This window comes from Artemia sp. Qi Xiang Cuo, chromosome 3, assembly GCF_049724085.1.
Source record: "Artemia sp. Qi Xiang Cuo chromosome 3, ASM4972408v1, whole genome shotgun sequence".
NCBI classification, from domain to species: Eukaryota; Metazoa; Arthropoda; class Branchiopoda; order Anostraca; family Artemiidae; genus Artemia; species Artemia sp. Qi Xiang Cuo.
This window is the reverse complement of record NC_142796.1, coordinates 7,202,188-7,227,007: the sequence shown is the minus strand read 5'-3', so window position 1 is coordinate 7,227,007 and position 24,820 is coordinate 7,202,188. Positions and strand designations below refer to the sequence as shown.

General features: G+C 34.7%; 1 protein-coding gene across 1 annotated transcript in view; it reads left to right on the top strand.

The window, feature by feature from the left end:
• Positions 1–24,820, top strand: part of Cht6 (Chitinase 6) — a 152,138-nt gene that overhangs the window by 25,974 nt on the left and 101,344 nt on the right. Inside the window, exon 2 of the mRNA XM_089108442.1 lies at positions 22,165–22,216. Coding sequence (XP_088964568.1) covers positions 22,165–22,216 — 52 coding nt within the window. The remainder of the gene's footprint in view (positions 1–22,164; positions 22,217–24,820) is intronic.

Below are 24,820 nucleotides of genomic sequence, written 5' to 3'. Positions count from 1 at the left end.
AATCCAGCTCAGAAAAGTCAAAAATAGCAAACTACATATCCCAAATCATCGGTTTCAGTCAACACACACCAACGAAAGACTAAGAAACCTAGCTCAGAAAAGTCAAAAATAGCAAACTATTCATCCCAAACTATTGGTTTCAGACAACATTCACCTACGAAATACGAGAAAACCTTAGCTCAGAAAAGCCTGAAATAGCAAACTATACATCCCAAATCATAATTTTCTGACAACGCATACCTATGAAAGGCTAAGAAATCCAGCTCAGAAAAGTCGAAAATAGCAAACTACACATCCCAAATCATAGGTTTCAGACACCACACACCTATGAAAGACTAAGAAATCCAACTCAGAAAAGTCAAAAACAACAAACTACATATCCCAAATCATAAGTTTCACTCAACACACACCAACGAAAGGCTAAGAAACCTAGCTCATAAAAGCCTGAAATAGCAAACTACTCATCCCAAACTATAGGTTTCAGACAACATTCACCTACGAAATACTAGAAAACCCTAGCTCATAAAAGCCTTAAATAGCACACTACTCATCCCAAATCATTGGTTTCAGACAACTCACATCAACGAAAGACGGGTGCTCGGGGAGAGCCTTGGTGGGTCGGTGGGTCCCTTGATGGTGGGGGGGCGTTTGGGCGGGGGGGGGTCCATGTGGGGCGCGGGGTAGGGGCTTTGGGGTTCCGGGGCGGGCATTGGAGGGTCTAGGTGGGCCTTTGGGGCGCTGGGAGGGCCTTTGGGTGCCTGGGGGACATTTGGGGACCGGTGTTTGGGACCCCGTTGGTGCTTTGGGAGCTCGATGTGCCTTTGGGGGGCCCGGGGATGGCATTTGGGGGTCTGGGTGGGCCTTTGGGGCGCCGGTGGCCCTTTGGGAGCTTGGGGGGCCTTTGAGTGTCCGGGGGGACAGTTGGGAGCCTGGGGGACATTTGGGGCCTGGGGATGGCCTTTGGGGGTCTGGGTGGGCCTTTGGGGGACCGGTGGAGGGCCTTTGGGAGTTTGGGGGGCTTTGAGGACCGGGGGCTTCCTTCGGGGTTGGGGTAGGAGGATTGGAACCCTTTGGGGTTGGGTTAGAGGACCTCACAACACTGTTCAAATGAAACTTGTGTATTATAACGACCACAGAGTTTCACCATTAAATTCTCTTCTAAAATCTCTTCAAAAATCTTTTTTTAAAATGTCTCTATCTGTTTCGCCGAAATAGTTCCGTAACCTGTCTAAAACGCTTTCGCCCAAATAATCCCTAAACATAAATTTTGCGTGTTCCTTTGTTATTGGCATCTCTGCGCTAACGCATTTCAAATTAATATGAAACCTTTTCGCACGCTAAAACAATTCATCGCTAAGATGTTTCTTGCCTAATTGTTTCCATGGCCTTTGGTTATTAATATCCTTTGGAGTTCGACCAGTAGAGTTGTTCCCGAGGCAAAGACATTAATGATTTGGATCTATTCCTGGAGAAATGTTTCTAGGCGAAAATTTTTAAAGTCTGACAGATGATGTCATTGATTGATTGATCTGTCAAGAAAGGCGAAATTAATTTGTTGTTTCTAAGGGGAATTATTGATTCACGATAGGTGAATTGAGGTCGACAGCACAGGTGTTCTGACTCGTGACAGCACCACGTGGCTTATGGTTTTCTCAGTGAGAAAGTTCCTGTTTTTTCAAATTCTCACTGACAAAAACCATAAAAACATACAAAAATGTGAGAAAGTTCCTGTTTTTCAAATTCTCACTGACAAAAACCATAAAAACAGACATAAATGTGACAAAATTCCTGTTTTTTCAAATTCTCACTTGAAATCGACCATCAAATACTATTTCTGGATCATCCATATAACAGACATGAAAAACATCAAATAAATCGAACAACAAGCGAGAAAACCATAAAACAGACATGAATTGCTGTTGACATCCATAAATGTGACAAAGTTCCGGTTTTTCAAATTCTCACTGACAAAAACCATTAAACATCCATGAAAAACATCAAATAAATCGACCAACACACATAACCATCCAAGAAAACAGACATAAATGTGACAAATTCCTGTTTTTCAAATTCTCACTGACAAAAACCATAAAACATCCATAAATGTGACAAAATTCATGGTTTTTCAAGTGAGAAAATTCCTGTTTTTTCATTCTCACTGAGAAAACCATAAACCACGTGGTGGGGTCACGACTGGCACCCCCATCTCTACTAATGGTGTATGTATGTTGTTAAAAATTGCTGAAAATTTTTCTCCAGTATACAAATAGCAGGCCAAACTATAGAGCCTTATAAAACGAAAAGATTTAAAATATTATTTTCTTTTTCCCTGAAAAGATTATGTCAATATAAAACGAACAGAAATTAATTAAAAAAACTTTTTCCACAAAATAAGTTTTTCAAAGAAAAGTAAAGAACTCCATTAAGCAAAAAATGAGCAAAAATAAAATCAAATAACCTACCAAGCTCGAAACGACCACAAATCACCATCGATAAATAAATGAAACCCAAAACGAACAGAAATTAAAATAAATAACCGAGTCAAACTCAAAACGAGCAGAAATTAACATAAGTTGTGCGCAAAACCCCTACGCCTTCCCAAGGCCAGAACAAAATTTGCACTTTACTGAAAAAAATATAAATGTTTTTACTTTTATAACTTTAATAATTCAAATAATTTTAACATTTTGATTACTAAATATCAGTATATGTAAATTAAAGTGACAATGCACATTCATTTGTATTTTTTCAGTAAAGTGCAAATTTTGTTCTGGCCTTGGGAAGGCATAGGGGTTTTGCAGAAAATACAAAATTCCACATTTTTGCAGATAGGAGCTTGAAACTTCTATAGTAGGGTTCTGTGATACGCTGAATCTGATGGTAGGATTTTCATTGGAGTTCTGTAACTTTCAGGGGTTGTTTCCCCCTTTTTTCGAAAATAAGGCAAATCTTCTCAGGCGCGTAAATTTTGATGGCTAAGACTATATATTTGAAATCAAACAGTTCGTGGTAACGAACTGTAAGTAAGGAGCGACCCGGCTCAATGGTAATCGAAACTGTAGAAAACGTAATTTTGATACCAATATATACATCAAAAGAATCAAATTTTAATGCTGATTTCAAATCTATAAGTTTCATCAAGTTTAGTCCTACCAATCAAAAGTTAAGCGCCTGCGAACATTCGGCTGATTTTCGAAAGACGGCGGAAAGACCCCCTAAAAGCTATAGAACCTTAATGAAAATCACATCATCATATTCAGCGTATCAGAGAGCTCTACTGCGGATGTTTCAAGCTCTTATCTACATAAATGTAGAATTTTGCATTTTTTGCCAGAAGAAAGATCACGGATGCGTGGGTATTTGTTTGTTTGTTTGTTTGTTTTTTTTCCCCAGGTGATCGTATTGACCCAGTGGTCCTAGAATGTCTTGGGAGGGCTCATTCGAACGGAAATTAAAAGTTCTAGTGCCCTTTTTAAGTGACAAAAAAAAAGGGAGGGCAACTAGGCCCCCTTCCACGCTCATTTTTTTCCCAAAGTCACCCGATCAAAATTTTGAGATAGCCATTTTGTTCAGCATGGTCGAAAATATGATAACTACGTCTTTTAAGATGACTTAATCCCAAAATGTCCCCGGGGGAAGGGCTGAAATTTATGGGCTTTACCCATTGTTAACATTTTTTATTGGTTTTTGGGAAGTATACAGACGTTTTCAGAGGGGATGTTTTCTGGTCGTAGGGGGGCGTGGGTCGGGGGTTGTGTGGGAGGATCTTACCATGAAGGAAGTTTTCATGGGAGAAGGGACATTGCTATGAAGGGGGCGCCGGATTTCCCAGCATTATTTAAAAAAAGATCAGAAATTATATATAAAAAAAAACTTCCTTCATGGAAGGAAGTTTTTTAACTGAAAGTAAGGAGCAACATCAAAACTTAAAAAGACAGAAAACATTATGTATATGATTGGGTTCATCCCCTATTCAATACCTCGCTCTTTAAGCCAAAGATTATTTAGTACTTTCATAAGAGCTATTTATTCTAATTAACGGCATCTGTGATTAAGGGGTCGTTTTTAAAGAATTGGAACACAATTCGGACTTTAGCTTAAAGAGCAAGGTATTGACTAGGGGGTCTAATATACGTATTAAAAATATAAGAATATAGAGTTAATTACGTAAGTTAATTCGTAAGTTACGTATATTTATTACTAATAAAAACGTTCGTAAATAAAATTAAACAGGTTCCGAGAAAGCCATTTAACCAAATAAAAGTAAAATTAATATTCAATTTTTTTATTTATTCATGTGCAATGAGCCAAAATCAAAACTTGCATTAATTCAAAAACATTCAAAAATTAAATAAAAAAAACAAGTTTTTTTAACTGAAAGTAAGGAACGGCGTCAAAACGTAAAACGAACAGAAATTATTCTGTATATGAAAGGGGCTGTCCCCTCCTCAACGCCTCGCTCTTTACGCTAAAGTTTGACTTTTTCACAACTCTATTTTTTTTAAAAAATGAAAAACTTTAGCGTAAAGAGCGAGGCGTTGAGGAGGGAACAGCCCCTTTCATATACGGAATAATTTCTGTTCGTTTTAAGTTTTAACGTCGTTCCTTACTTTCAGTTAAAAAAACTTGTTTTTTTTATTTAATCAGTATAAAAATCTGATTCTTTTGATGTATCTATTGGTGTCAAAGTTTTCAATCCCGGAGAAAATTTACCTGGGCAATTACACTTAACATCTCCACGCGTTAAATTGAGTCGGCGAAGAGAAAGCAAGACATATAAAAAGAATTTAGTAAAGGAATTCTAGTAAATTTTCCCTGAAAGTTTAACCTCCTGAGAAATTCTCCCCGTAGAAAATCCCCCCACCAAAAAATGTGTCCCCCACCCGGAAAATGTATGCATACTTCCCAACAACAAATAGGCCTACTATACGTAAACAATGGGCAAATCTTATAACTTAAGACCTTTCCCCGGGGGCTGTGGGGGTCTTGCTATATCTGAAGGCATATTTATTTGATCTTTTAACTATGTTGAACAAAATGGCTAACTTTGATCGGATGGTTTTGGGAAAAAAAATAACAACTAAGAAAACGCACAAACACTTTAAACAGTGTTTTGTTAAAAAAATTTCCTTATATTTTTTTCTCCCGGTGGGAAGGACTTTCAGATGTGTAGGCTAAATATTCCGAATTCTATTATTAGTAAATAAAAAAAAAGTTTTTTCAACTGAAAGTAAGGAGCAACACAAAACTAAGAAGAACAGTAATTATTACGTATGTGAGGGGGGTTACTCCCTCCTCAACACCTCGCTCTTCACACTAAAGTTTTTTAGTGCTCTTTTTTAATTTTATTTCTTTTAATTGAATTGAAGTTAGGTTAGGTTAGGTGTCGAAATCGCTCCTTACTTACAGTTCGTTACTACGAACTGTTTGAAAGACTCAGTAGCAAAGATAATCAAAAGACACATACAAAATAGCGTAAAGGTTATCAAAATAGTATATGTACAGTATTGCTCAAGTGCCTTTGGATATCGAGTTAAATCTTTAGTAGAATTTTAAGGGTGCAATTAGACTTCAAGTTTGGATTTTGGAGGAGGGGGTATAATTTTTTATTATACCTATCTGATCAATACAGCGAAAGTCCGATATCCTGCGAACGATTCTGGCATTCGTTTTGGAACTGCCGGAGGGTGTTTTAGGGGCGGGGCAAGGCAGCCTTTGAGTTGGGGATAGAGTGGGTAAAGAAGGGTAAAGGAATTCGGTCTCCAATCTGTTTAAAAATTTTACTAGGAGTCCCAGTGAGACTAGATTCTATTCCCAGCGAAGAAGTAATGAAGACCATGCAAAACTAACGACCTGGCAACATTAACGAAAATATGATACTCCTTTATATACTTTATCAAAGAGTTCGTGGTAACAAATTGTGAGTAAGGAAACCCGTGTGGAACTTAGAATCTATTCACTATGATATAGTAAGGCATATAATAAGACGGTACAGTCACCAATGCTATCAGAATATCGTATCTGTAATTCCTTTGGAGTGACTGGGGGAGTTGAGTTGAAATCTTTAAGGAGTGCTTGCGGGAACAAAAAGACTTTAAATGCTCTGTTTAGGGGAAAGTGAGAGAGTGACAAAATATTTTTATTTGCTAGATATTGGTTAGTCCAAAAAAGACCGACATTTCTTTTTCTGTGAGCCCGAAACTTATATCCGTGAGCTATTGGGTCACGAGAGCTCTTATGCGCCGGAACAAAAATTTATTTTACCCAAAAACCGGAGGAATATTTTAGTTTCCAATCAGCAAGGACTCTTTAAATTTTGACGTTACTGTCTCGTATTCCCAATTTTGGAGTCCAATCCCAGAAATTTCATGGAATTTCCTTCGTCTAAAAACTGGCCATAAAATACACAGTAAACCCGTTTAGAATTTATTACCGACTTTTATTTGCCTAAGCTATTGTAAGGAAGCGTGATCAAATACAAATAGTGTATACCCCCGGGCAACGGGGGTATACACTATGACAAGTGAAATTCAGAGAGGAAAGAAAATAACAAAATGAAAAATAAAATAAAAAAAAGGTGGATACACTCTAAAAGGGGTATACACTATACAAACAAAATAGTAAATAGACAATCAGGCAAAAATGCAAAAGAAAGAGTAAATTCTAATGATAGATCTGATGTTTGACGGGTGTTATCTGATGCTTTTTTGGCTAAACCACCAAGGACACTGAAAATGAAATCTGATATTTTGGACTGGTAAGAAGCTTACATGTCTTAAATAGTCTTATAAAATAGGAGAAAACTGGGAAATCTATGTAATAATATAAAAAATATTTTTTATAACAATATATTTATTATTATAATTATTATTATTATCTTATCGTAACAAAATATTTTTATAATATTATCTATATGAATAAAATCGGATGTATATCCGTATTTGTGTCCTGTATACATTAATACACTGTTCATCCGATCGTCAAGAAAGATCATCCGATCTTTAAGAAGTCGTTGTGTACACTCTTGCGAAGGTTTTATACATAAGATCCCCCACACCCAAGACCCCGTTACTACTTATCGTGCTGACTGAATTAGAGACCCTGGAACACAAAAACTTGAGAGTTCCGCACGTACACATTATTCTAATTTTTTAATATTTATTGTCCAAAAACGCATGACGGGTAAGTTAATAATACAAACCTATTTTTTTTATATATTTTAAAATTTAAAAATACGATCATTAGTTCAAATGTGGGGGAAATTTTCCATAAGGAAGCTCTTTGAAGGGGGGCTCCTGGGAGAGTATTTTCCGTGGGGTGTATGTTCTGCGGGGGGGGGGGCCAGAGGAATATAATTTCTTGCAGAGGAATTTCCCAAAGGAGGGACAAATGATTTTCCACAAGGGGTAATTTTCTGCTGTGAATTTTACGGGGGGGGGGCATGAATTACCCTTCCATTTTAGTTTTTTGGAGATCACAGCAATTCGCGACGGGTATGCTAGATTTTAATGAAAAAGACAGTGAAATGAAATTTAGTTATGTAGATTTTGGTAGTAGCATGTTAAAAATAATATTAATAATAAAAAAGAAAACACGGTGGAAAAACAGCCAAAATAAGCCGGAAACAAATGGCACCAAATATCTTAAGAACATGTAGCTTTCCTTGGAAGGTTTAGTTTCTTTTGAGTGGGATTTAACAGATTGTTAGTGTTTGAATTTTTAATGACAAAGGGTGTTGTCGAAGTCGGGAAATCCACAAGTATACTTGGACTTCCCCTGATGGAATTACAAGAAGCCAAATTGGCCATCTCTTGGTCAGGAAGCAACACAGACGATGTTTGGAGGACTAGCGTTCCTTTCATGGTGCTTATTCGTTCTCAAATAAGTTTTCTAGCTTTGTTTGTGAGGAGAGGGCAGCATCTGTTGGTGAAACATGGACCCAGATCTTGGAAAATGCGCAAAGTGTAGCTGAATACTTTTGATATTTCTAAAAAGAAAAGGGAACAGTGGATAAGTGATTCTTCTTGGAAGCTCATGTCGGTGAGGAAAGAAGTGAAAATTCAACTAGATTCTTGTGACCTCAGTGCCACCTCTGAAAATAAGGCCTATCTTAAGAATAAGTACAAAGAAGCCCACATAAACTAGTTTATTTATTTTGACTATCGATCTGGCAACACTACCGAAAATATGATACTGCTTTATGAACTTTATCAAACAGTTCATGGTAACGAACTGAAAGTAAGGATTGACGCAGGTCGATAGTAACTGGAACTCCAAAACAAGGAATTTTTACATCAATAGATATATCAACAGAATTGGCTTTTTATGCTGATTTCAAAGATAAAAGTTTCATTAAGTTTAGTCCTACCCCATCTACAAGACGTTTTAAACGTCTTGTAGACGTTAAACGTCTACAAGACGGTTTAATATTACGTTTAGTGGTACTTATTAAAGGCTACGAACCTGAGAAAATTTGCCTAATTTTAGAAAAAGAGGGGAAAAACCCTATAAAAGTAAAAGAATCTTAATGAATATCGAACCATCATATTCAGAGTATCAGAGAACTCTGCTACCGTGTTGTAGAGGTTTCAAGCTCTTATTTAGGAAAATGTAGAATAATACATTTTTTGCTCGAAGAAACGGATGTGTGTTTATTTGTTTGTTTTTTGGTTGATTTCTCCCAAGAGTGATCCTATTGAACCAATGGTCCTAGAATATTTGGAAAGGGTTCATTCGAACTAAAATTAAATTATTAGTGCTATTTCCAGGTAACTAAAAATATTGGTGGCAGCTAGCCCCCCTCTCATGCCTTGTTTTCCCAAAAATGTTAAAAATGTTGTTTTTCCATAAAAATTTTAAGCTAGCAATTTTGTTCAGAATAGTTGTAAGATCCAATAAATATGCCTTTGGAGATAGTATGAAAACTCACAGTCCCTGAGGAAGTGTCTAAGTTATAAAATCTGCCCATTGTTACGTTTTTTGTTTGGAACTATGTCTAGATTTTTTTTTGGGGGGGGGGGAATTTACTGCTGGGGGATTTTCCACCGGTTGAATTATCCATGGGGAGGAAAGATTCCAGGAGTTGAGCATATCAGGATATATTTTACTCAGTGGGAATTTGCCAGAATTCCTATACGAATTTATTCTTTTTGTCGTACTTTCTCTTTGCCGACTCAATTTTACGTGTGAAGATGTTAAGGATAATTGTCCGGGGTAATGCTCAGCGGGACTGAATTATCTATAGGATCGTTCCTTGGGGGGGGGGGGAGGGATTTGCAGTGGAGCTGGAGCCGGGTTCCCTGGTATTATTTAAAAAATCATTTGAAATAAAATTAAAAAGAGCACTAAAAACTTTAGTGTGAAGAGCGTGGTGTTTACTCTTCTTTTTCAGTTTTGTGTTGCTCCTTACTTTCAGTTGAAAAAAACTTGTTTTGTTTTTTTATTTAGTAATAATAGAATTCGGAATATTTAGGCTACACATCAGAAAGTCCTTCCCACCGGGAGAAAAAAATATAAGGAAATTTTTAACAAAACACTGTTTAAAGTGTTCAAAATTTAAGTTAGCCATTTTGTTCAGCATAGTAAAAAGATCCAATAAATATTCCTTCAGAGATAGCAAGACCCCCACAGCCCCTGGGGAAAGGTCTTTAAGTTATAAGATTTGCCCATTGTTTACGTATAGTAGGCCTATTTGTTGTTGGGAAGAATGCATACATTTTCAGGGTGGGGGACTAGTTTTTTGGTGGGGGGATTTTCTACGGGGAGAATTTTCCAGGAGGTTAAACTTTCAGGGGAAGATTTTCACTGGGGGAAATTTACTAGAATTCCTTTACGAAATTCTTTTTATATGTCTTGCTTTCTCTTCGCCGACTCAATTTTACGCGTGGAGATGTTAAGTTTAATTGTCCGGGTAAATTTTCTCCGGGATTGAATTGTCTAGACGATATTTCCATGGGAGGGGTGAATTTTTCCGTGGAGGTTGAGCGAGATTTCCTGGCATTGTTCAAAGAAAGATCAGAAATAAAATCTTTAAAAACAAGTTTTTTTTTCAACTGAAAATAAGGAGCAGCATTAAGACGAACGGAAGTTATTACGTATATGACGGGTGTTGCCCCCTCCTCATCATCTCCCTCTTTGCATTAAAATTTTAATTTTGTGCAAATTCTTTAAGATCGACTCCTGAAACACAAGGCTCATTTAATTAGAACAATAAGCAGCTGTTTTGAGAACACTGAAAAACATCAGCATGAAGAGTGAGGTATTGAGAAGGGTGCAACCCTCCTTATATACGTAATAAATTCTGTTAATTTTAAGTTTTAATGTTGCTCCTTACTTTCAGTTGTAAAAACTTGTTTTTATTTTATTGTTTTTATTTAGAAACTCGTGGTTTTTAGGTACAGTTAGAGTTAGTGATCATCATCACCAGTGATGATGATGACCGACTGTGTCATCGAAATATTTGGAGTCTTTGTTTATATTTTCGTTTCATTGTCTAATAAAAGGACCTATCCCTATTTGGAATTCTTATTGATTTCGTCATATAAAAGGCAGTGTGGTCATGGAGAATAATAGTTGAGCTGGATTGCTCCTTACTTACAGGTCATTACCACGAACTGTTTGATACATAATGAAGAATACAGCTAATGTCTGCTTAAGCTATTAATCAGTGTCTGCTAAAGCAAAATAATTTAAAAGACAAAAGAGAATAGACTACTAACCAAAACGGCTTCGGATAAACGTTTGTTACGTTTATGGGTAAAATTTTCACTTTTCTCACTTTTACGTTTCCTGCGTTTTCGGGATGTATAATGTTTTAGGAAGTTTTTATATTTATATTCTACGTTTTGACATATTGAAGTTTCTATGTATTTTTTTTTTACAGATAAACTATTCTTACAGATTTTTTACAGACGAAGTTTTGGGGGCCAACGTTTCCCCATCACTCTCGGAAAATTCCCCTTGATTCATTAATATAATTCTTTAAATTTGTCTTTCTTTCTCTTTGGATGCACAATTTTGTGTATGGAGAGAATGCTACGGGAAAATTTTCCGGGGGAAATCTTCAACGGGGAAGGAATTTGCTGGGTGGAATTTTCTAGGAGCAATTTTTTGGAGGGGGCACCTAGCATCGAAGTTATTAGGTTAGTACAATTGTAGAATCAATTAACACCAGGAACTTTCTGTTTTCCACAAAACTCCAATGTTTTCTATGATCGTTTATTTCAATTCCTGTTCGTTTTTGGGTTTCATTTATTTAATACTTTCTTTCCAAAAAATTATTTTTCGTTAATTTAAGAAAGCCCACGTAATGCATTAACCAATAAATTTGTATACTTCTGTATCGTGTTTGCAGATGCTTTATGGTTATTGTAAGTTATCAAACAGTTCGTGGTAACGAACTGTAAGTAAGGAGCGACCCGGCTCAATGGTAACCGAAACTCTAGAGAACGGGTTATTGATACCAATAGATATATCAAAAGAATCAGATTTCAATGCTGATTTCAAATATGTAACTTTCGTCAAGTTTAGTGCTACCCATCAAAAGTTACGCGCCTGAGAAAATTTGGCTGATTTTCAAAAAAAGGGGAAAGACCCCTAAAAGTTATAGAACCTTAATGAAAATCACACCATCATATTCAGCGTATCAGAGCGCCATACTGTAGAGGTTTCAAGCTCCTATCTACAAAAATGTGGAATTTTACATTTTTTGCCAGAAGAAAGATCACGGATACGTGTTTATTTGTTTGTTTGTTTTTTTGTTTTTTGGTTTTTTTTTTTTCCCCAGGGGTAATTGTATCGATCCAGTAGTCCTAGAATATCGTGAGAGGACTCATTCAAATGAAAATTAAAATTTCTAGTGGCCTTTTTAAGTGACCAAAAATAATGGAGGGCAACTAGGCCCCCTCCCACGCTTATTTTTTCCCCAAAGTCATCCAATCAAAATTTTGAGATGACCATTTTGTTCAGCATGGTCTAAAATATGATAAATATGTCTTTTAGGATGACTTAATCCCCCGAAGTTCCCAGAGGGAGGGCTAAAAGTTATGAGCTTTACCCAATGTTAACATATAGTATTGGTTATTGGTAAGTATACAGAAGTTTTAAGGAGGTTTTTTTTGTGGTAGCGGGAGGGAAGTGTGGGTCGGGGGTTATGTTGGAAGATATGTTCATGAAGGAAGTTTTCATGGGGGAAGGGAAATTGCCATGAAGGGGGCGCCGGACTTGCCAGCATTATTTATTGGATATTGGGAAGTATACAACCATTTTCAGGAAGGATTTTTTCTGGAGGGGGGGGGCTAGAGGAGGGGGTTACTCTGGAGACGAGGGCCGTGGAGGATGTGTCTTGGGGGTAAGGGACAGGGCCAGGAAGGGGGCGCCAGATTTCCAAGCATTATTTAAAAAACGATCAGAAATTAAATAAAAAAAAACAAGTTTTTTCAACTGAAATGTAAGAAGGAATATTAGAACTTAAAACGAACAGAAATTATAACGTATGTGAGGGGGTTCTCCCCCAAGTCAGTACCTCGCTCTTTACGCTACAGTTTTTTTTAGTGCTTTCAAAAGAGCTATCTATTCTAATTAAACGGCCTTTGTGATTCAGGGTTTCTGAATCAAAATTTTTTTAACTTTTAACGTAAAGAGCGTGGTATTGACTAAGGGGAGAACCCCTTCATATAAGTAATAACATATACGTAATAAAAAAACAATAAAAAAACAAGCGATACGGCTCAAAAGTAATCGAAACTTTTAAAAACGAAATTTTGATGTCAATAAATGTATTAAAAGAATGTGTTTATAATGCTGATCCTAAATATATAAAATTTATTAAGTTTAGTATTACTCATCACAGGCCACGATCCTGAGAAAATTTACTCGATTTTTTAACGAGGGGGGAAACATCCCCTGCAAGTGAAAGAATTTCAATGAAAATCATACCGTCAGATTCAGCGTATTAACCTATACCTATATTACATAGGTTTCAAGCTCATATCTGCAAAAATCTGCAACTTTGTATTTTTTGCCAGAAGAAAAATATACGAATATAGAAGTTAGTTACGTAAGTTAATTTGTAAAGACATCCATTTAGCAAAAGAAAAGTAAAATTTTTATACAAATAAAAGCTGCATTAACTAAAAAACGATCAGAAATTAAATAAAAAAAACAAGTTTTTTAAACTGAAAGTAAGGAGCGACATTAAAACTTAAAACGAACAGAAATTATTCCGTATATGAAAGGGGCTGTCCCCTCCTCAACGCCTCGCTCTTTACGCTAAAGTTTGACTCTGTCTCACAACTTTATTTTTTAAAACAATAAAAAACTTTAGCGTAAAGAGCGAGGCGTTGAGGAGGGGACAGCCCCTTTCATATACGGAATAATTTCTGTTCGTTTTAAGTTTTAATGTCGCTCCTTACTTTCAGTTTAAAAAACTTGTTTTTTTTATTTAATTATTTGTAAGATCAACTTGTAGTTAGAGAAATTCTGAAATAAGTTTTGTGTGTGCGAAGTAATCATCAAACTCTGTATCCGCATTGTTTTGTTTTTATATATAGCTAATACGATTTTGTACCTTTTACTCAGCTAATCAACAACCGTCAAACGGTTCACTATGTTTTCTTAGTGTGTGTTTCATTTTTGGATCTAGATGAGTGCATGTCTTCTTGCTTACTTTTCATGATAAACGACTAAAATATGATACACATCGAATTTAGAAAAAATTCGAAACTTCTGTGTTTCGAAATCAGGACTTACGGTGCTGTTTCTCAAAATTTATGAAAGATACAGAAATTTTGCTCAGGTTTTTGAACAGATCTATCAATATTCAAAGTGATTTGAATTCTAAAAAGTTTTGCTTCAAGACTAGGACATTTTACTTAGACAAAATGGAGGAAATTCACAAAATCAAACTTCAAAATAGAAAAGTCAAAGATGAGATTTTACTTCAGGAGCACCAGTGTCAATTTCAGTTCTTAGAAGATCAAGATCTGTCTTTCCGCGTTAGAAAAAAATTACCCAAGTTTAGTCTAGAAAAAAAATTACCTGTAGGATATAAGAAAAAACGATTTGCCATGACAACTTATTTAAATAATTTATTTAAAAAAGCGCACGTAGAGCATTAACTAAAAAGTTTTAAATTAATTTCTGCTGGATCGGTACTTGACATCCCGAAATGGACCAAAAGTTGATTTTTTCCGATTGATAATTAACTTCAAGTGTGAGTAGACTGAACCTAGGGAATTTTGACGAAGACAACCAACTCAGGAATAAAATCCATTTTTGGGTTTTCAAGTTTTCCAAAAATCGTATCGATTTTTCGTATCAAAAACTCATTTTTTTACTTATTTGCTTGAAAATTTTAGAGTAAGTGTGGCAACTTTTGCCACAGCAACCAGAAATAATACCACAAGTCCTAAAATTAGTCTGCAATCGTAAGCCATTTTCATTATCTAAATTCAGAAAATTTAGATTTTCAACAAAGATAATAATTACTCAACGTTCAGGAAAGGTATGACTCATCTGAAAAAATCATGCCAAAAGATTCATACAAAACGAAAATTACTCGTGTCTCGGCTCTCCGCCAAAACAGGTAATTCACCCTTTCAAACCAAACGCTAACCAACTACGAGCCCAGAAAATATTACAAAGTGAAAATAACAATAAAAAGAAAGTGATAAGAAAAACATCATAATAGGGTGGCAGGCCCAAAGGAACCCCCATTAACAGACCTAAAAAAGAATAAATAAATCTGTTTTTAATGGTTTGTGACGTCCGATTTTCGTTATTTGTGACTACAAGACAGAGCTTTTTTATGAATGATCTTGACACTAACAGGCATATTTTTCAAGACTTTAAAGAACAAACAACTTACAAAAAGGCAGGATATGTAAAGATTCTAACTCGTGTTTTACCCCATGATGTTGCCTCATATGTGTAGAACACTGAAAAACTGAGTATGGGGGTTGGGTTGCACGAGGATTCAGTTACACCAGGGTTCAGTTGCGCGGGGGGTAAAGTTACACGGGGCTCAGTTACACGGGGCTCAGTTAAATGGGGTTGAGTTACACGGAGGTTAAGTTACACGAGGGTTCGGTTAAATAGGGCTCAGTTGCGCAAGGGTTCAGCTGCACGGGGGATTCAATTGCGCGGGAGTTTAGTTGCATGGGGGTTCAGTTACATGGAGGTTCAGGTGTAAAGGTATTCATTTACACGGTGGTTCAGTTAGAGGGGTTCAGGTGCTTGGGGTTGAGTTATACGAGGGTCTAATTACGCGCACACCAATAAACACGTATTCGTGATCTTTTTTCTGGCAAAAAATACAAATTTAACAATATTCCAGATGGGAATCTAAAACCTCTTCAATAGGGTCCTCTGATACGGTGAATCTGATGGTACGATTTTCAATAAGATTCCGTGACTTTTGGTAGATCCCCCTTTTTTAAAAATAAGCCAAACTTTCTCAGGCTCGTAACTTTTCATGGAAAAATATAAACTTAATGAATCTTGTATATTTAGAATCAGCATAAAAAGATAATTCATTTGTTGCATCTATTGTTATCAGAAAACCGTTTTTTAAAGTTTCAGTTACTATTGGGCCGAGTCACTCCTTACTCACAGTTCGTTACCAGGAACTGCATGATGGATAATAAAAACAATGAAAAGCTGTTATGGTCAAGTGTATGGTATATTACATCCATTCTCTGTACGTAAAAAATAAGAATTTCCCAGCAAGAACTTCTAGTTGTATCTATTCGAGGACCCCGAATACAATCTGAGAGCTCCAGCCTACACCATAGATCTTACTCTAGTTTTGGCACAATAGTAATTAGTATTTTGGGCTAATATCTATATAAGAATCGTTGCGAAATGGAATATATTTTCTAGATACAAGTAGGTGCAGAGCTTTTGATCTTAAAAATTGTTTCCAGGCCCTGTTTCAAGCTGAAGTGACCATACTTAAAGATTTTCAAAAATTACTAGAAAAGGAAGTTTTAAGAGGATCCTTTGAAATCACCAAGTTTGATCACAGCCTAGGATATAGAATTGTCAGACGAGCAAATTTATCTACCTTATATTTATCCAAATAGTTTAGCTTTCTCTAAATACATGTTCATAGAATCTTGCATCTGCTTACATTTAATTATATACAATTTTTAAAAGAAAATGAGAAACAGAGTTTCCAAATACATAAATTCACTACTTTTAAAGCTTCAGTGCATTTTCTTTCCTTATTGTGTTTTGATTTGCGTCGGTCAACAGGATTTGACCAGACATATTTTTATTGCTTTTACTAGGCGCAGTATTTTTCAAAAATGACAAGGTGAATTTAAATTTTCGCTTTTCAGTCAAACGGGTTCTGTAGTAGGTGGGGCAGTTCAGTCCAATGCCAATTGCCAAGTTCAAACTTAATTACATTTTTTTAAATGATTGAATGGCATATTACGGAAGTGTTTGGCTTTCACAAAGGGGTTTTTATCAAGGTGAACAATGGACATTCTTGAAAAATGAAAAGAATGTTCAGTTTTTAGAAATTACAGTTACATGTTTTACCATTTTTCACCTTAGTCAGTTTAACTTGATTAAGCATTCAATTAAAGTGCCTAATTAAATTGTGTTATACTTTATAAATTCCAGCTACAAAGTTATGTATTTCCAGTTGTTATCAGTGCCACAGAACCTTGCGAGACGTATACATTTGGTTTTATTGTTTAAACTTATTGTTAAATTGTTCAATAAAGCTATCTATCCATGCATCCTTTTTAAACATTAAGTGGCAAAGTCACTGAAATATTTTACATTCACAGTTTTTTTTTGTCAAGAGGTACAAGGAGCATTGTTGAAAAATGACAGTAAAGGCTGATTTCCTAAGAACTGATTTGTTTTTGTGAATAAAAAACCCCAGAATAATGTATCGTCTAAGCTACAGTACATAAGCTTATATTTCTATGTTTACATATATGCTCATATATTAATGTTTATTAACCAAATTTATTGAGCAGAGTTTGGTTTATTGAGCTAAACAATTTAATTGAACCGACCAATATCAACTGAACAAACTTCATTACCGGTTAACTTATCAGAATATATTTTTGCTCTTATTGTATTAAGGCAATAGGGCCGTTCTTTTACTCATCTATGTGCGAAGATCTTACATCTTTTGACAAAGAACGCTTAAAAGTGAAATCTTAGCATTAAGATTTTACATCTTATAGCGTTCTTTTGCAAACGTCTTTCATCATTCTGCTTTGATCAGCGCTCTGAGAACAATGATGAGTATATCATCACAGTTCTCTCATCATTGTTCTAAATAGCAGAAAGATGGCGTCTTTCACACTTTTTGCTAACATCAGTGAGCTGTAAGAACTTAGACCAAAGATGAGTTAAAAGAACAGAAATCTTTGCAGAAAGATGTGAGATCTTAGATGTAAGATCTTAGTGCAAAAGAACGGGCCTAATATTTTGTCATCTAGATTCAGATCATTATTTTCATTGAATCTCAAGCGAAGGTTTATTCTTCAAGAATTTTTGATTTGATTGAATTCTGATCAGAAAATTCTCTAAGAGTGAACAAATGCAAAAATTGTGATAGAGTACAACCATATTTTTTGGTTTGTAAAGGTCACTGCAGATATTATGGCTTGCATCCCAGTAAAATACCGTTTGATGGCGATTACTAGATATACCTCTTAAATTTAGGATAGCAAAGTGGTTAAACTTTTGGGTAAAAAATTTCTGTCCTTGGGTAGCGTCAACTTAAAAGCGCTCAAATCCATCAGGCCGAAAAATATACATGACTTCAAGCTATAAAATGTTTCAAATAATAAAATGTAATATTAAAACATAATAAACAAGTTCAAATTAGTATTCCAAGTTGTTTATATGCTTTTAATTTCCAAAGATGAACTAGAATTATTCCAGTTACGTAAATACATGCACAAAGACATTTGTAAAAAAAAGAAAAAAATAATACAAAATGCTATAGCAGACATTAATGATCCCGTCAAAAGCTACAGATGCAAATGCGATGGATCACAGCTATATTTATTGCCCTTTAAAGGCTTACTGAAGATATTATGGTTATTATGACAGTAAAATGCTATTCTTTGGGGAATGTATGAATACATATCTTAATTTTTTGTGAATCAAATAATAATAAAGCTGTTAAGATTTTGACTAACAGGGATGAATCCCTGTGTAGCACAATTTTAAAGCGGTCAAATTTGCCGATATAGCATAATAATAGGTTACCAGCAACAAAGGTCCGTGATTTTAGATCATGAACAGATTCAGATGACAAAATACAATTTTGAAACCATAATAAACAAACTTAATTTGCTTCATATTTTTCATTACCCAAAGAATCCAGTCCGATAATTCCACTGCACGAAAATACATGCGTTTAGTGCATAGTGTTCAATGCCGTGATTCTGCAGACACTATTCAAGAGAGATCTTCTAAGGAACCATTGAAGAGAAACTTCAGCTATGCGTCAGAGGACAACTGTCAGTATTATAAAAAAAAAATAAAACTACAACACCTAAGAAGTCTATAAGTACCCTAAGTAGCTTTAGTAAAATTGGTTATTTTTTATCAACGAGAGAAAAAAAACTAACAAAACAAAAAAAAAAGCAACTAAGAAAACACACGAACGCTTTTAACTGTTTTTTATTTAAGCTTTATTTCTTTTTTTTCCTGTTGGAAAATGCCTCCGGATGTGAAGGCTAAATATCCCGGCTTTTATTATATTTTTGTATTTAAAAGTTTTTTTTCAATTCTTTACCTTCTTATAGATTTTACTATTATTCATAGATTTAGTTTTAATTGTACATGAAAAGGCAGTGTGTTTTAAAAAATTGTCATATAAATGTATGTAATTTATATTTTTTGTCCTTATTTATTTCACAATAATCTTCTCGTATATTTATTGGCGATTTTATATATGGCGCCAGCCTGCTGGAAAATTAGTGTCTGATAAGTTACTAGTCAACATTTTACCCTGCTTTTTTCCCTTAATTTTTTTTCTGTTGAATTTTCTTTCACATTTTTACCTGAAACTTCAAGTCCAACACTTGAAATGATGGAATGAATTAAGTGAATGCATGGATGATTTTCATGGATCGTTTTTCTTGGGAAACTATTCGCCATAAAGGCACTGGCGTAAAAATGCTCTTTTACCAGACTCTATGGAAAGCTTTTGTAACTTCAAACATAGATGCCGGTGCGCATATATTATAACGTATAATTGATACGTATCGTATGATACGTAGGGTTGACGTATATAGAACCGGAATTTTTCGTTAGTTTCTTTCAGAGTAGCGTGAGACAAGACAAAGAGAAGCGACAGAATAGACAGAAAATATATAATTTGGGCTATATATTTGCACATTACGTGTGTGAGGGGTAAAGTATTTGGATAGTGTGAAGTTAGAAAACAATTCTAACTAAATAATATGCAGAATAATTGTACCTAACATATTAGGCCTGAAGACCCGCTATACTTTACCCCTTTTTTTAAGATTCTTTACCGTCTTATAGATTTTACTGTAAGACGATAATCTATATTAATAGATTTTCGTTTAATTGTATATGAAAGGCAGTGTGTTTTCAGAAATTTTCATATAAATTTATCTGATTTATATGTTTTGTCCTTATTTATTTCACAATAATTTGCCCGTATATTTATTGGTGATTTCATATATGGTGCTAGCCTGCTGGAAAGTTAGTGTCTGATAAGCTACTAGTCAACATTTTGCCCAGTTTTTTTCCCTTATTTTTTTCTGTTGAGTATTCTTTCAGTTTTTGACTTGAAACTTCAAGTTCAACACTTGAAATTATAAATGAATTAAGTGAATGAATGGATTATTTTCAGGGATAACTTCTCTTGCGAAACCATTCACCTTAAAGGTGGTGTCACAAGACAAAATGAATCGCAAGACAGAGAGAAGTGAATATTGAAAATAAACATTAAAATTATAGTAACTACCATTATAGTAACGTAAATACATGCATAAAGACATTTGTAAAAAAAAAAAAATGCTCTGTGCAAAATGGTATAGCACACATTAATGATTCCGTCAAAGGCTACAAATGCAAATGCAATGGATCTCAGCTACATTTATTCCCCCTTTAAAGGCTTACTGAAGATATTATGGTTCTTATGACAGTAAAATGCTATTCTTTGGGAAATGTTTGAATACATCTCTTAATTTTTTGTGAATCAAAAATAATAAAGCTGTTAAGCTTTTGACTGACAGGGATGCATCCCTGTGTAGCACAATTTTAAATCGGTCAAATTTGCCGATATAGCATAATAATAGGTTACCAGCAACAAAGGTCCATGATTTTAGATCATGAACAGATTCAGATCAAAAAATACAATTTTCAAACCATAATAAACAAACTTAATTTGCTTCATATTTTCTATTACCCAAAGAATTCAGTCCGATAATACCATTGCACGAAAACACATGCGTTTAGTGCATAGTGTTCAATGCCGTGATTCTGCAGACAATATTCTAGAGATCTTCTAAGGAACCATTGAAGAGAAACTTCAGCTATTTGTCAGAGGACAACTGTCAGTGTTATAAAAAAAATATATAACTACTACACCTAAGCAGTCTATAAGTACCATAAGTAAATTTAGTAAAATTGGCTATTCTTTATCAACGAGAGAAAAAAAAACTAACAAAACAAAACAAAAAAGCAACTAAGAAAACACACGAACGCTTTAAATAAAACAGTTTTATATTTAAGCTTTTTCTCTTTATTTTTTTCCCCTGTTGGAAAATGCCTCCGGATGTAAAGGCTAAATATTCCAGCTTTTATTATTATTTTTGCATTTAACAGTTATTTTTTAATTCTTTACCTTCTTATAGATTTTACTATTATTAATAGATTTGGTTTTAATTGTACATGAAAAGGCAGTGTGTTTTAAAAAATTGTCATATAAATGTATGTGATTTATATTTTTTGTCCTTATTTATTTCACAATAATCTTCTCGTATATTTATTGGCGTTTTTATATATGGCGCCAGCCTGCTGGAAAGTTAGTGTCTGATAAGCTTGAAAGGAATTTTTTCTCTGTTGATTTTTCTTTCACATTTTCACCTGAAACTTCAAGTTCAACACTTGAAAGGATGGAATGAATTAAGTGAGGATGGAATGAATTAAGATGATTTTCATGGATCGTTTTTCTTGGGAAACCATTTGCCATAAAGGCACTGGCATAAAAATGCTCTTTTACCAGACTCTATGGAAAGCTTTTGCAACATCAAACATAGATGCCGGTACGCATATATTATAACGTATGATTGATACGATTGATACGTATCGTATGATACGTAGGATTGACATATATAGAACCGGAGTTTTTTCGTTAGTTTCTTTCAGCATAGCGTGAGACAAGACAAAGAGAAGCGACAGAATAGAAAATAAACATTAAAATTATAGTAACTTTTTGAAAAGGTCCTATAAGGGGGATTAGTTGCCCTACAATCATTTTCGACTATGAAAAAGGGCATCAGCCCTTTCTATTTTCAATCGAATGAGCCCCTTTCGAAGTTCCCACGACAACTCCTTTGATACGAAGTGCCCTGGTTTCTTTCAGCATAGCGTGAGACAAGAAGCTACAGAATAGACAGAAAATATATAATTTGGGCTATATATTTGCACATTAGGGGTGTGAAGCGTAAAGTATTTGGACAGTGTGAAGTTACAAAACAATTCTTACTACATAATATGCAGAATAATTATACCTAACACATTAGGTATACAGACCCGCTATACTTTACCCCCCCCCCCCAAATGTGCAAATATATAGTCCAAATTTGTTTCTAAAGTATTTTATTTTTATCGTACTTAGGTATATTTCATTAGGATAGAGCGTTAGAGAAACCTATTGGAAAAATATTAGGTAGGGCATATATCATACAAGTACCTAGATGTCTAATATTCTACCCTTGGACCAGAAATTTAACCACTCCTGATACTAGGTATTAAGGTAGCAAAGTGCCAAACATTTACTGTATGATCCACAAGCCTATTGCTAATAAGGTTATTTTACCCCATGTATGTGTAATTTACTTTATTATTAATTTTTATGTATATTAAAATGCAATAGTATGAATTTTACTTTTCTTAATTTGCTTTATCTGTTATTTTCTTTCTTAGGCACCAATATCGAAGTTTGCGTCTAGTCCCATTACTTGGATATTTGTTTTATGTAAGTACAAAATCAATCATCTTCTTTTCTTTTATAAGAAGTTCGACATCTCATATTTAATCTTAATAAAAAAACAAAATTCGTTTCTTATTATTTTACATAACACGGGTGGTTAGAAGATATACGAAAAGACAATTAGAGCGTGTCAAAAATGAAAATGAAGAGCAAAGACACAATCAGTTAGAAGACGTGCGACACCGAGTAAGTAAGCGAGTCAAAAATAAAATGAAGAACAAAGACACAATCGGTTAGAAGACCTGCGACACCGAGCGAGTAAGCGTGTCAAAAATGAAAATGAAGAACAAAGACCCATCCTTGGTTAGAAGACATGTGACACCAAGCATGTCAGCGAGTCAAAAATGAACATGAAGAGCACAGACACACGTGGTCAGAAGAAAAGCGACGGCGTGTCAATAATCAAAATGAAGAGCAAAGACACACGCGGCTGGAAGACATGCGAGGGCGTGTCAAAAATGAAAAGGAAGAGCAAATGCACACGCGGTTAGAAGACATGCAACACCGAACATGTGAGCGAGTCAATGAAAATCAACCTGGACAGCGATAATCAAAATTGAAAATGATACCGATGATGATTGGGTTTCAGATTTTGACATCGACATGGTCATCAATGCCAATATACCTTTGTTACAAAAGAAGGGTTTGGCGATATGTATTTCATGATGACGAAAGACAAGCCGAGATAAAATGACCCAAACAAATTCAAAATGATAGGGAAGATTATTGGGGTTTGGATATTCACGATATATAGTTCGAGGGGGGTGACAAGAATCACGGTGAGTTTAATATTTTTTATGCGGTTTTTTTCTGGGGGAGGAGTGATATTAAGTGATTTTTGCTGTTAGACATGTTTCTGTTTTTTTTATGCCTAGCATAGATTCATCGATAGATCATAATCCGTTGAATGGATAATGCACATTTTTCTTCCCTACATTTTCTTCAAATTCTTTCCCAAGAATTTGATGGGGAAAAAAATTAAAAGTTACAGTATCCACGATAATATGCTACGTTTTGTATGATGTGGTTGTTATTCAGGGAGGTGCCATAAGATTTTTTTCTTTTTTTAAGCAAGCAGATATGTATAAGTCAAATTATACTATATTGATACTTGAGAATATGTATTTTTTAGCCCAATCGCTAATATTTAAAAAGAAACTCATTAAATTTTGAAGTAAATATTTTGGGAATTAGCTTCTAGTAATGTACAATACATTTATGTCTGGAGCATAGTATGACACATGTAGTTTTTCTTTCTTTTGAACTTTGATTTGATTCTTAAACCACAAAATGAAAGTGGAATTCCCCTTAATGCATGAATATAGATTATAATAACAGACAAACTAGGAAGGCCGACAAAACTATTAATGGGACAATGCTTTAATTTTGTTTCTTCACCATTCCATGTAGTCGCCAACCCTTCAAAGACTTAAATAATACGTCAGAAGAAAAAAATTCCTTCCTCTTTTCCAAAATTTAATAGAAATTAATGAAACTTTCTTAAAAATAGGCTTAATATACACGATGTTCTTATAATGTAAGATCTTAAGCCGAACTGGCCAGCCATGACAAAAAAACAACAAAGAGAAAAATCTCAGTGAAAAAAAAAACAACAAACGAAACTGCAGTGGAGAGAAAAGAAACGAAAAATGTAAAAACAACGCGGATATTTATATTTTCTTGTCACTGAGAATTTTCTCTTTGTTGGTTTGATGTTCTTATAACAATGTTCATTCTCTGTTTTCTTATATCCATTGCACCTTGCATTATGCTATGCAGCCCCATGCCCATGCCTTGTGCTATATAAAGCATTTAAAATTTACCACGGATAAAAGTTATTACTTCCTCAATTTACCCCAAATCATACAGAACCTCAACAAATCCATGTTATTATTTCTAAAATGGTTCTACTTTCTAAAATGGTGTTATTATTTCTAAAGTGGCGTAGCTAAGGCTACGCCACTTTGCCTCAAAATTTAACACATTTCAAGTGTTGATTGTGTCTTTGATGGTGAAAAAAATTGAGTATATGTCTATCACTAAGTGATTGCCGCAAAAAAACTTTACCAATTATCGCCGAAATGTGTCATTGCCTGGTATTATTAGCTATAATCGTTGCGCAGACATTTGCATCAAGATAATGCCTAAAATTTTTTAATTTTTATGCCCTTAAATTCCTGGGAAATGAATAAAACGGTAGACCCATTACAAGTGTTAGTCCCCTCCTTCCTCAAGAGGAACCAGTTTTATGACTCCTGCTTACAAGCCACTCTGTAGTATTATAATAATGCCATCATTAAATTAATGATGATTTAATTAATGATGTAAAATGATTTAATTAATGTAATGATGATTTAATTAATTAATTTAATGATTTAATTAGTTTTATGACTCCTGCTTACAAACCACTCTGTGATAATATAATAATGCAGTCATTAAATTAATGATGATTTAATTAATGATGTAAAATGATTTAATTAATGTAATGATGATTTAATAAATTAAATTAATGATGTAAAAATTTTAAAGCATGTAAGCATCGGTGCTTTAAAGTTCACCGATCTTAAGATGGCTGATAAACGTCCCCAT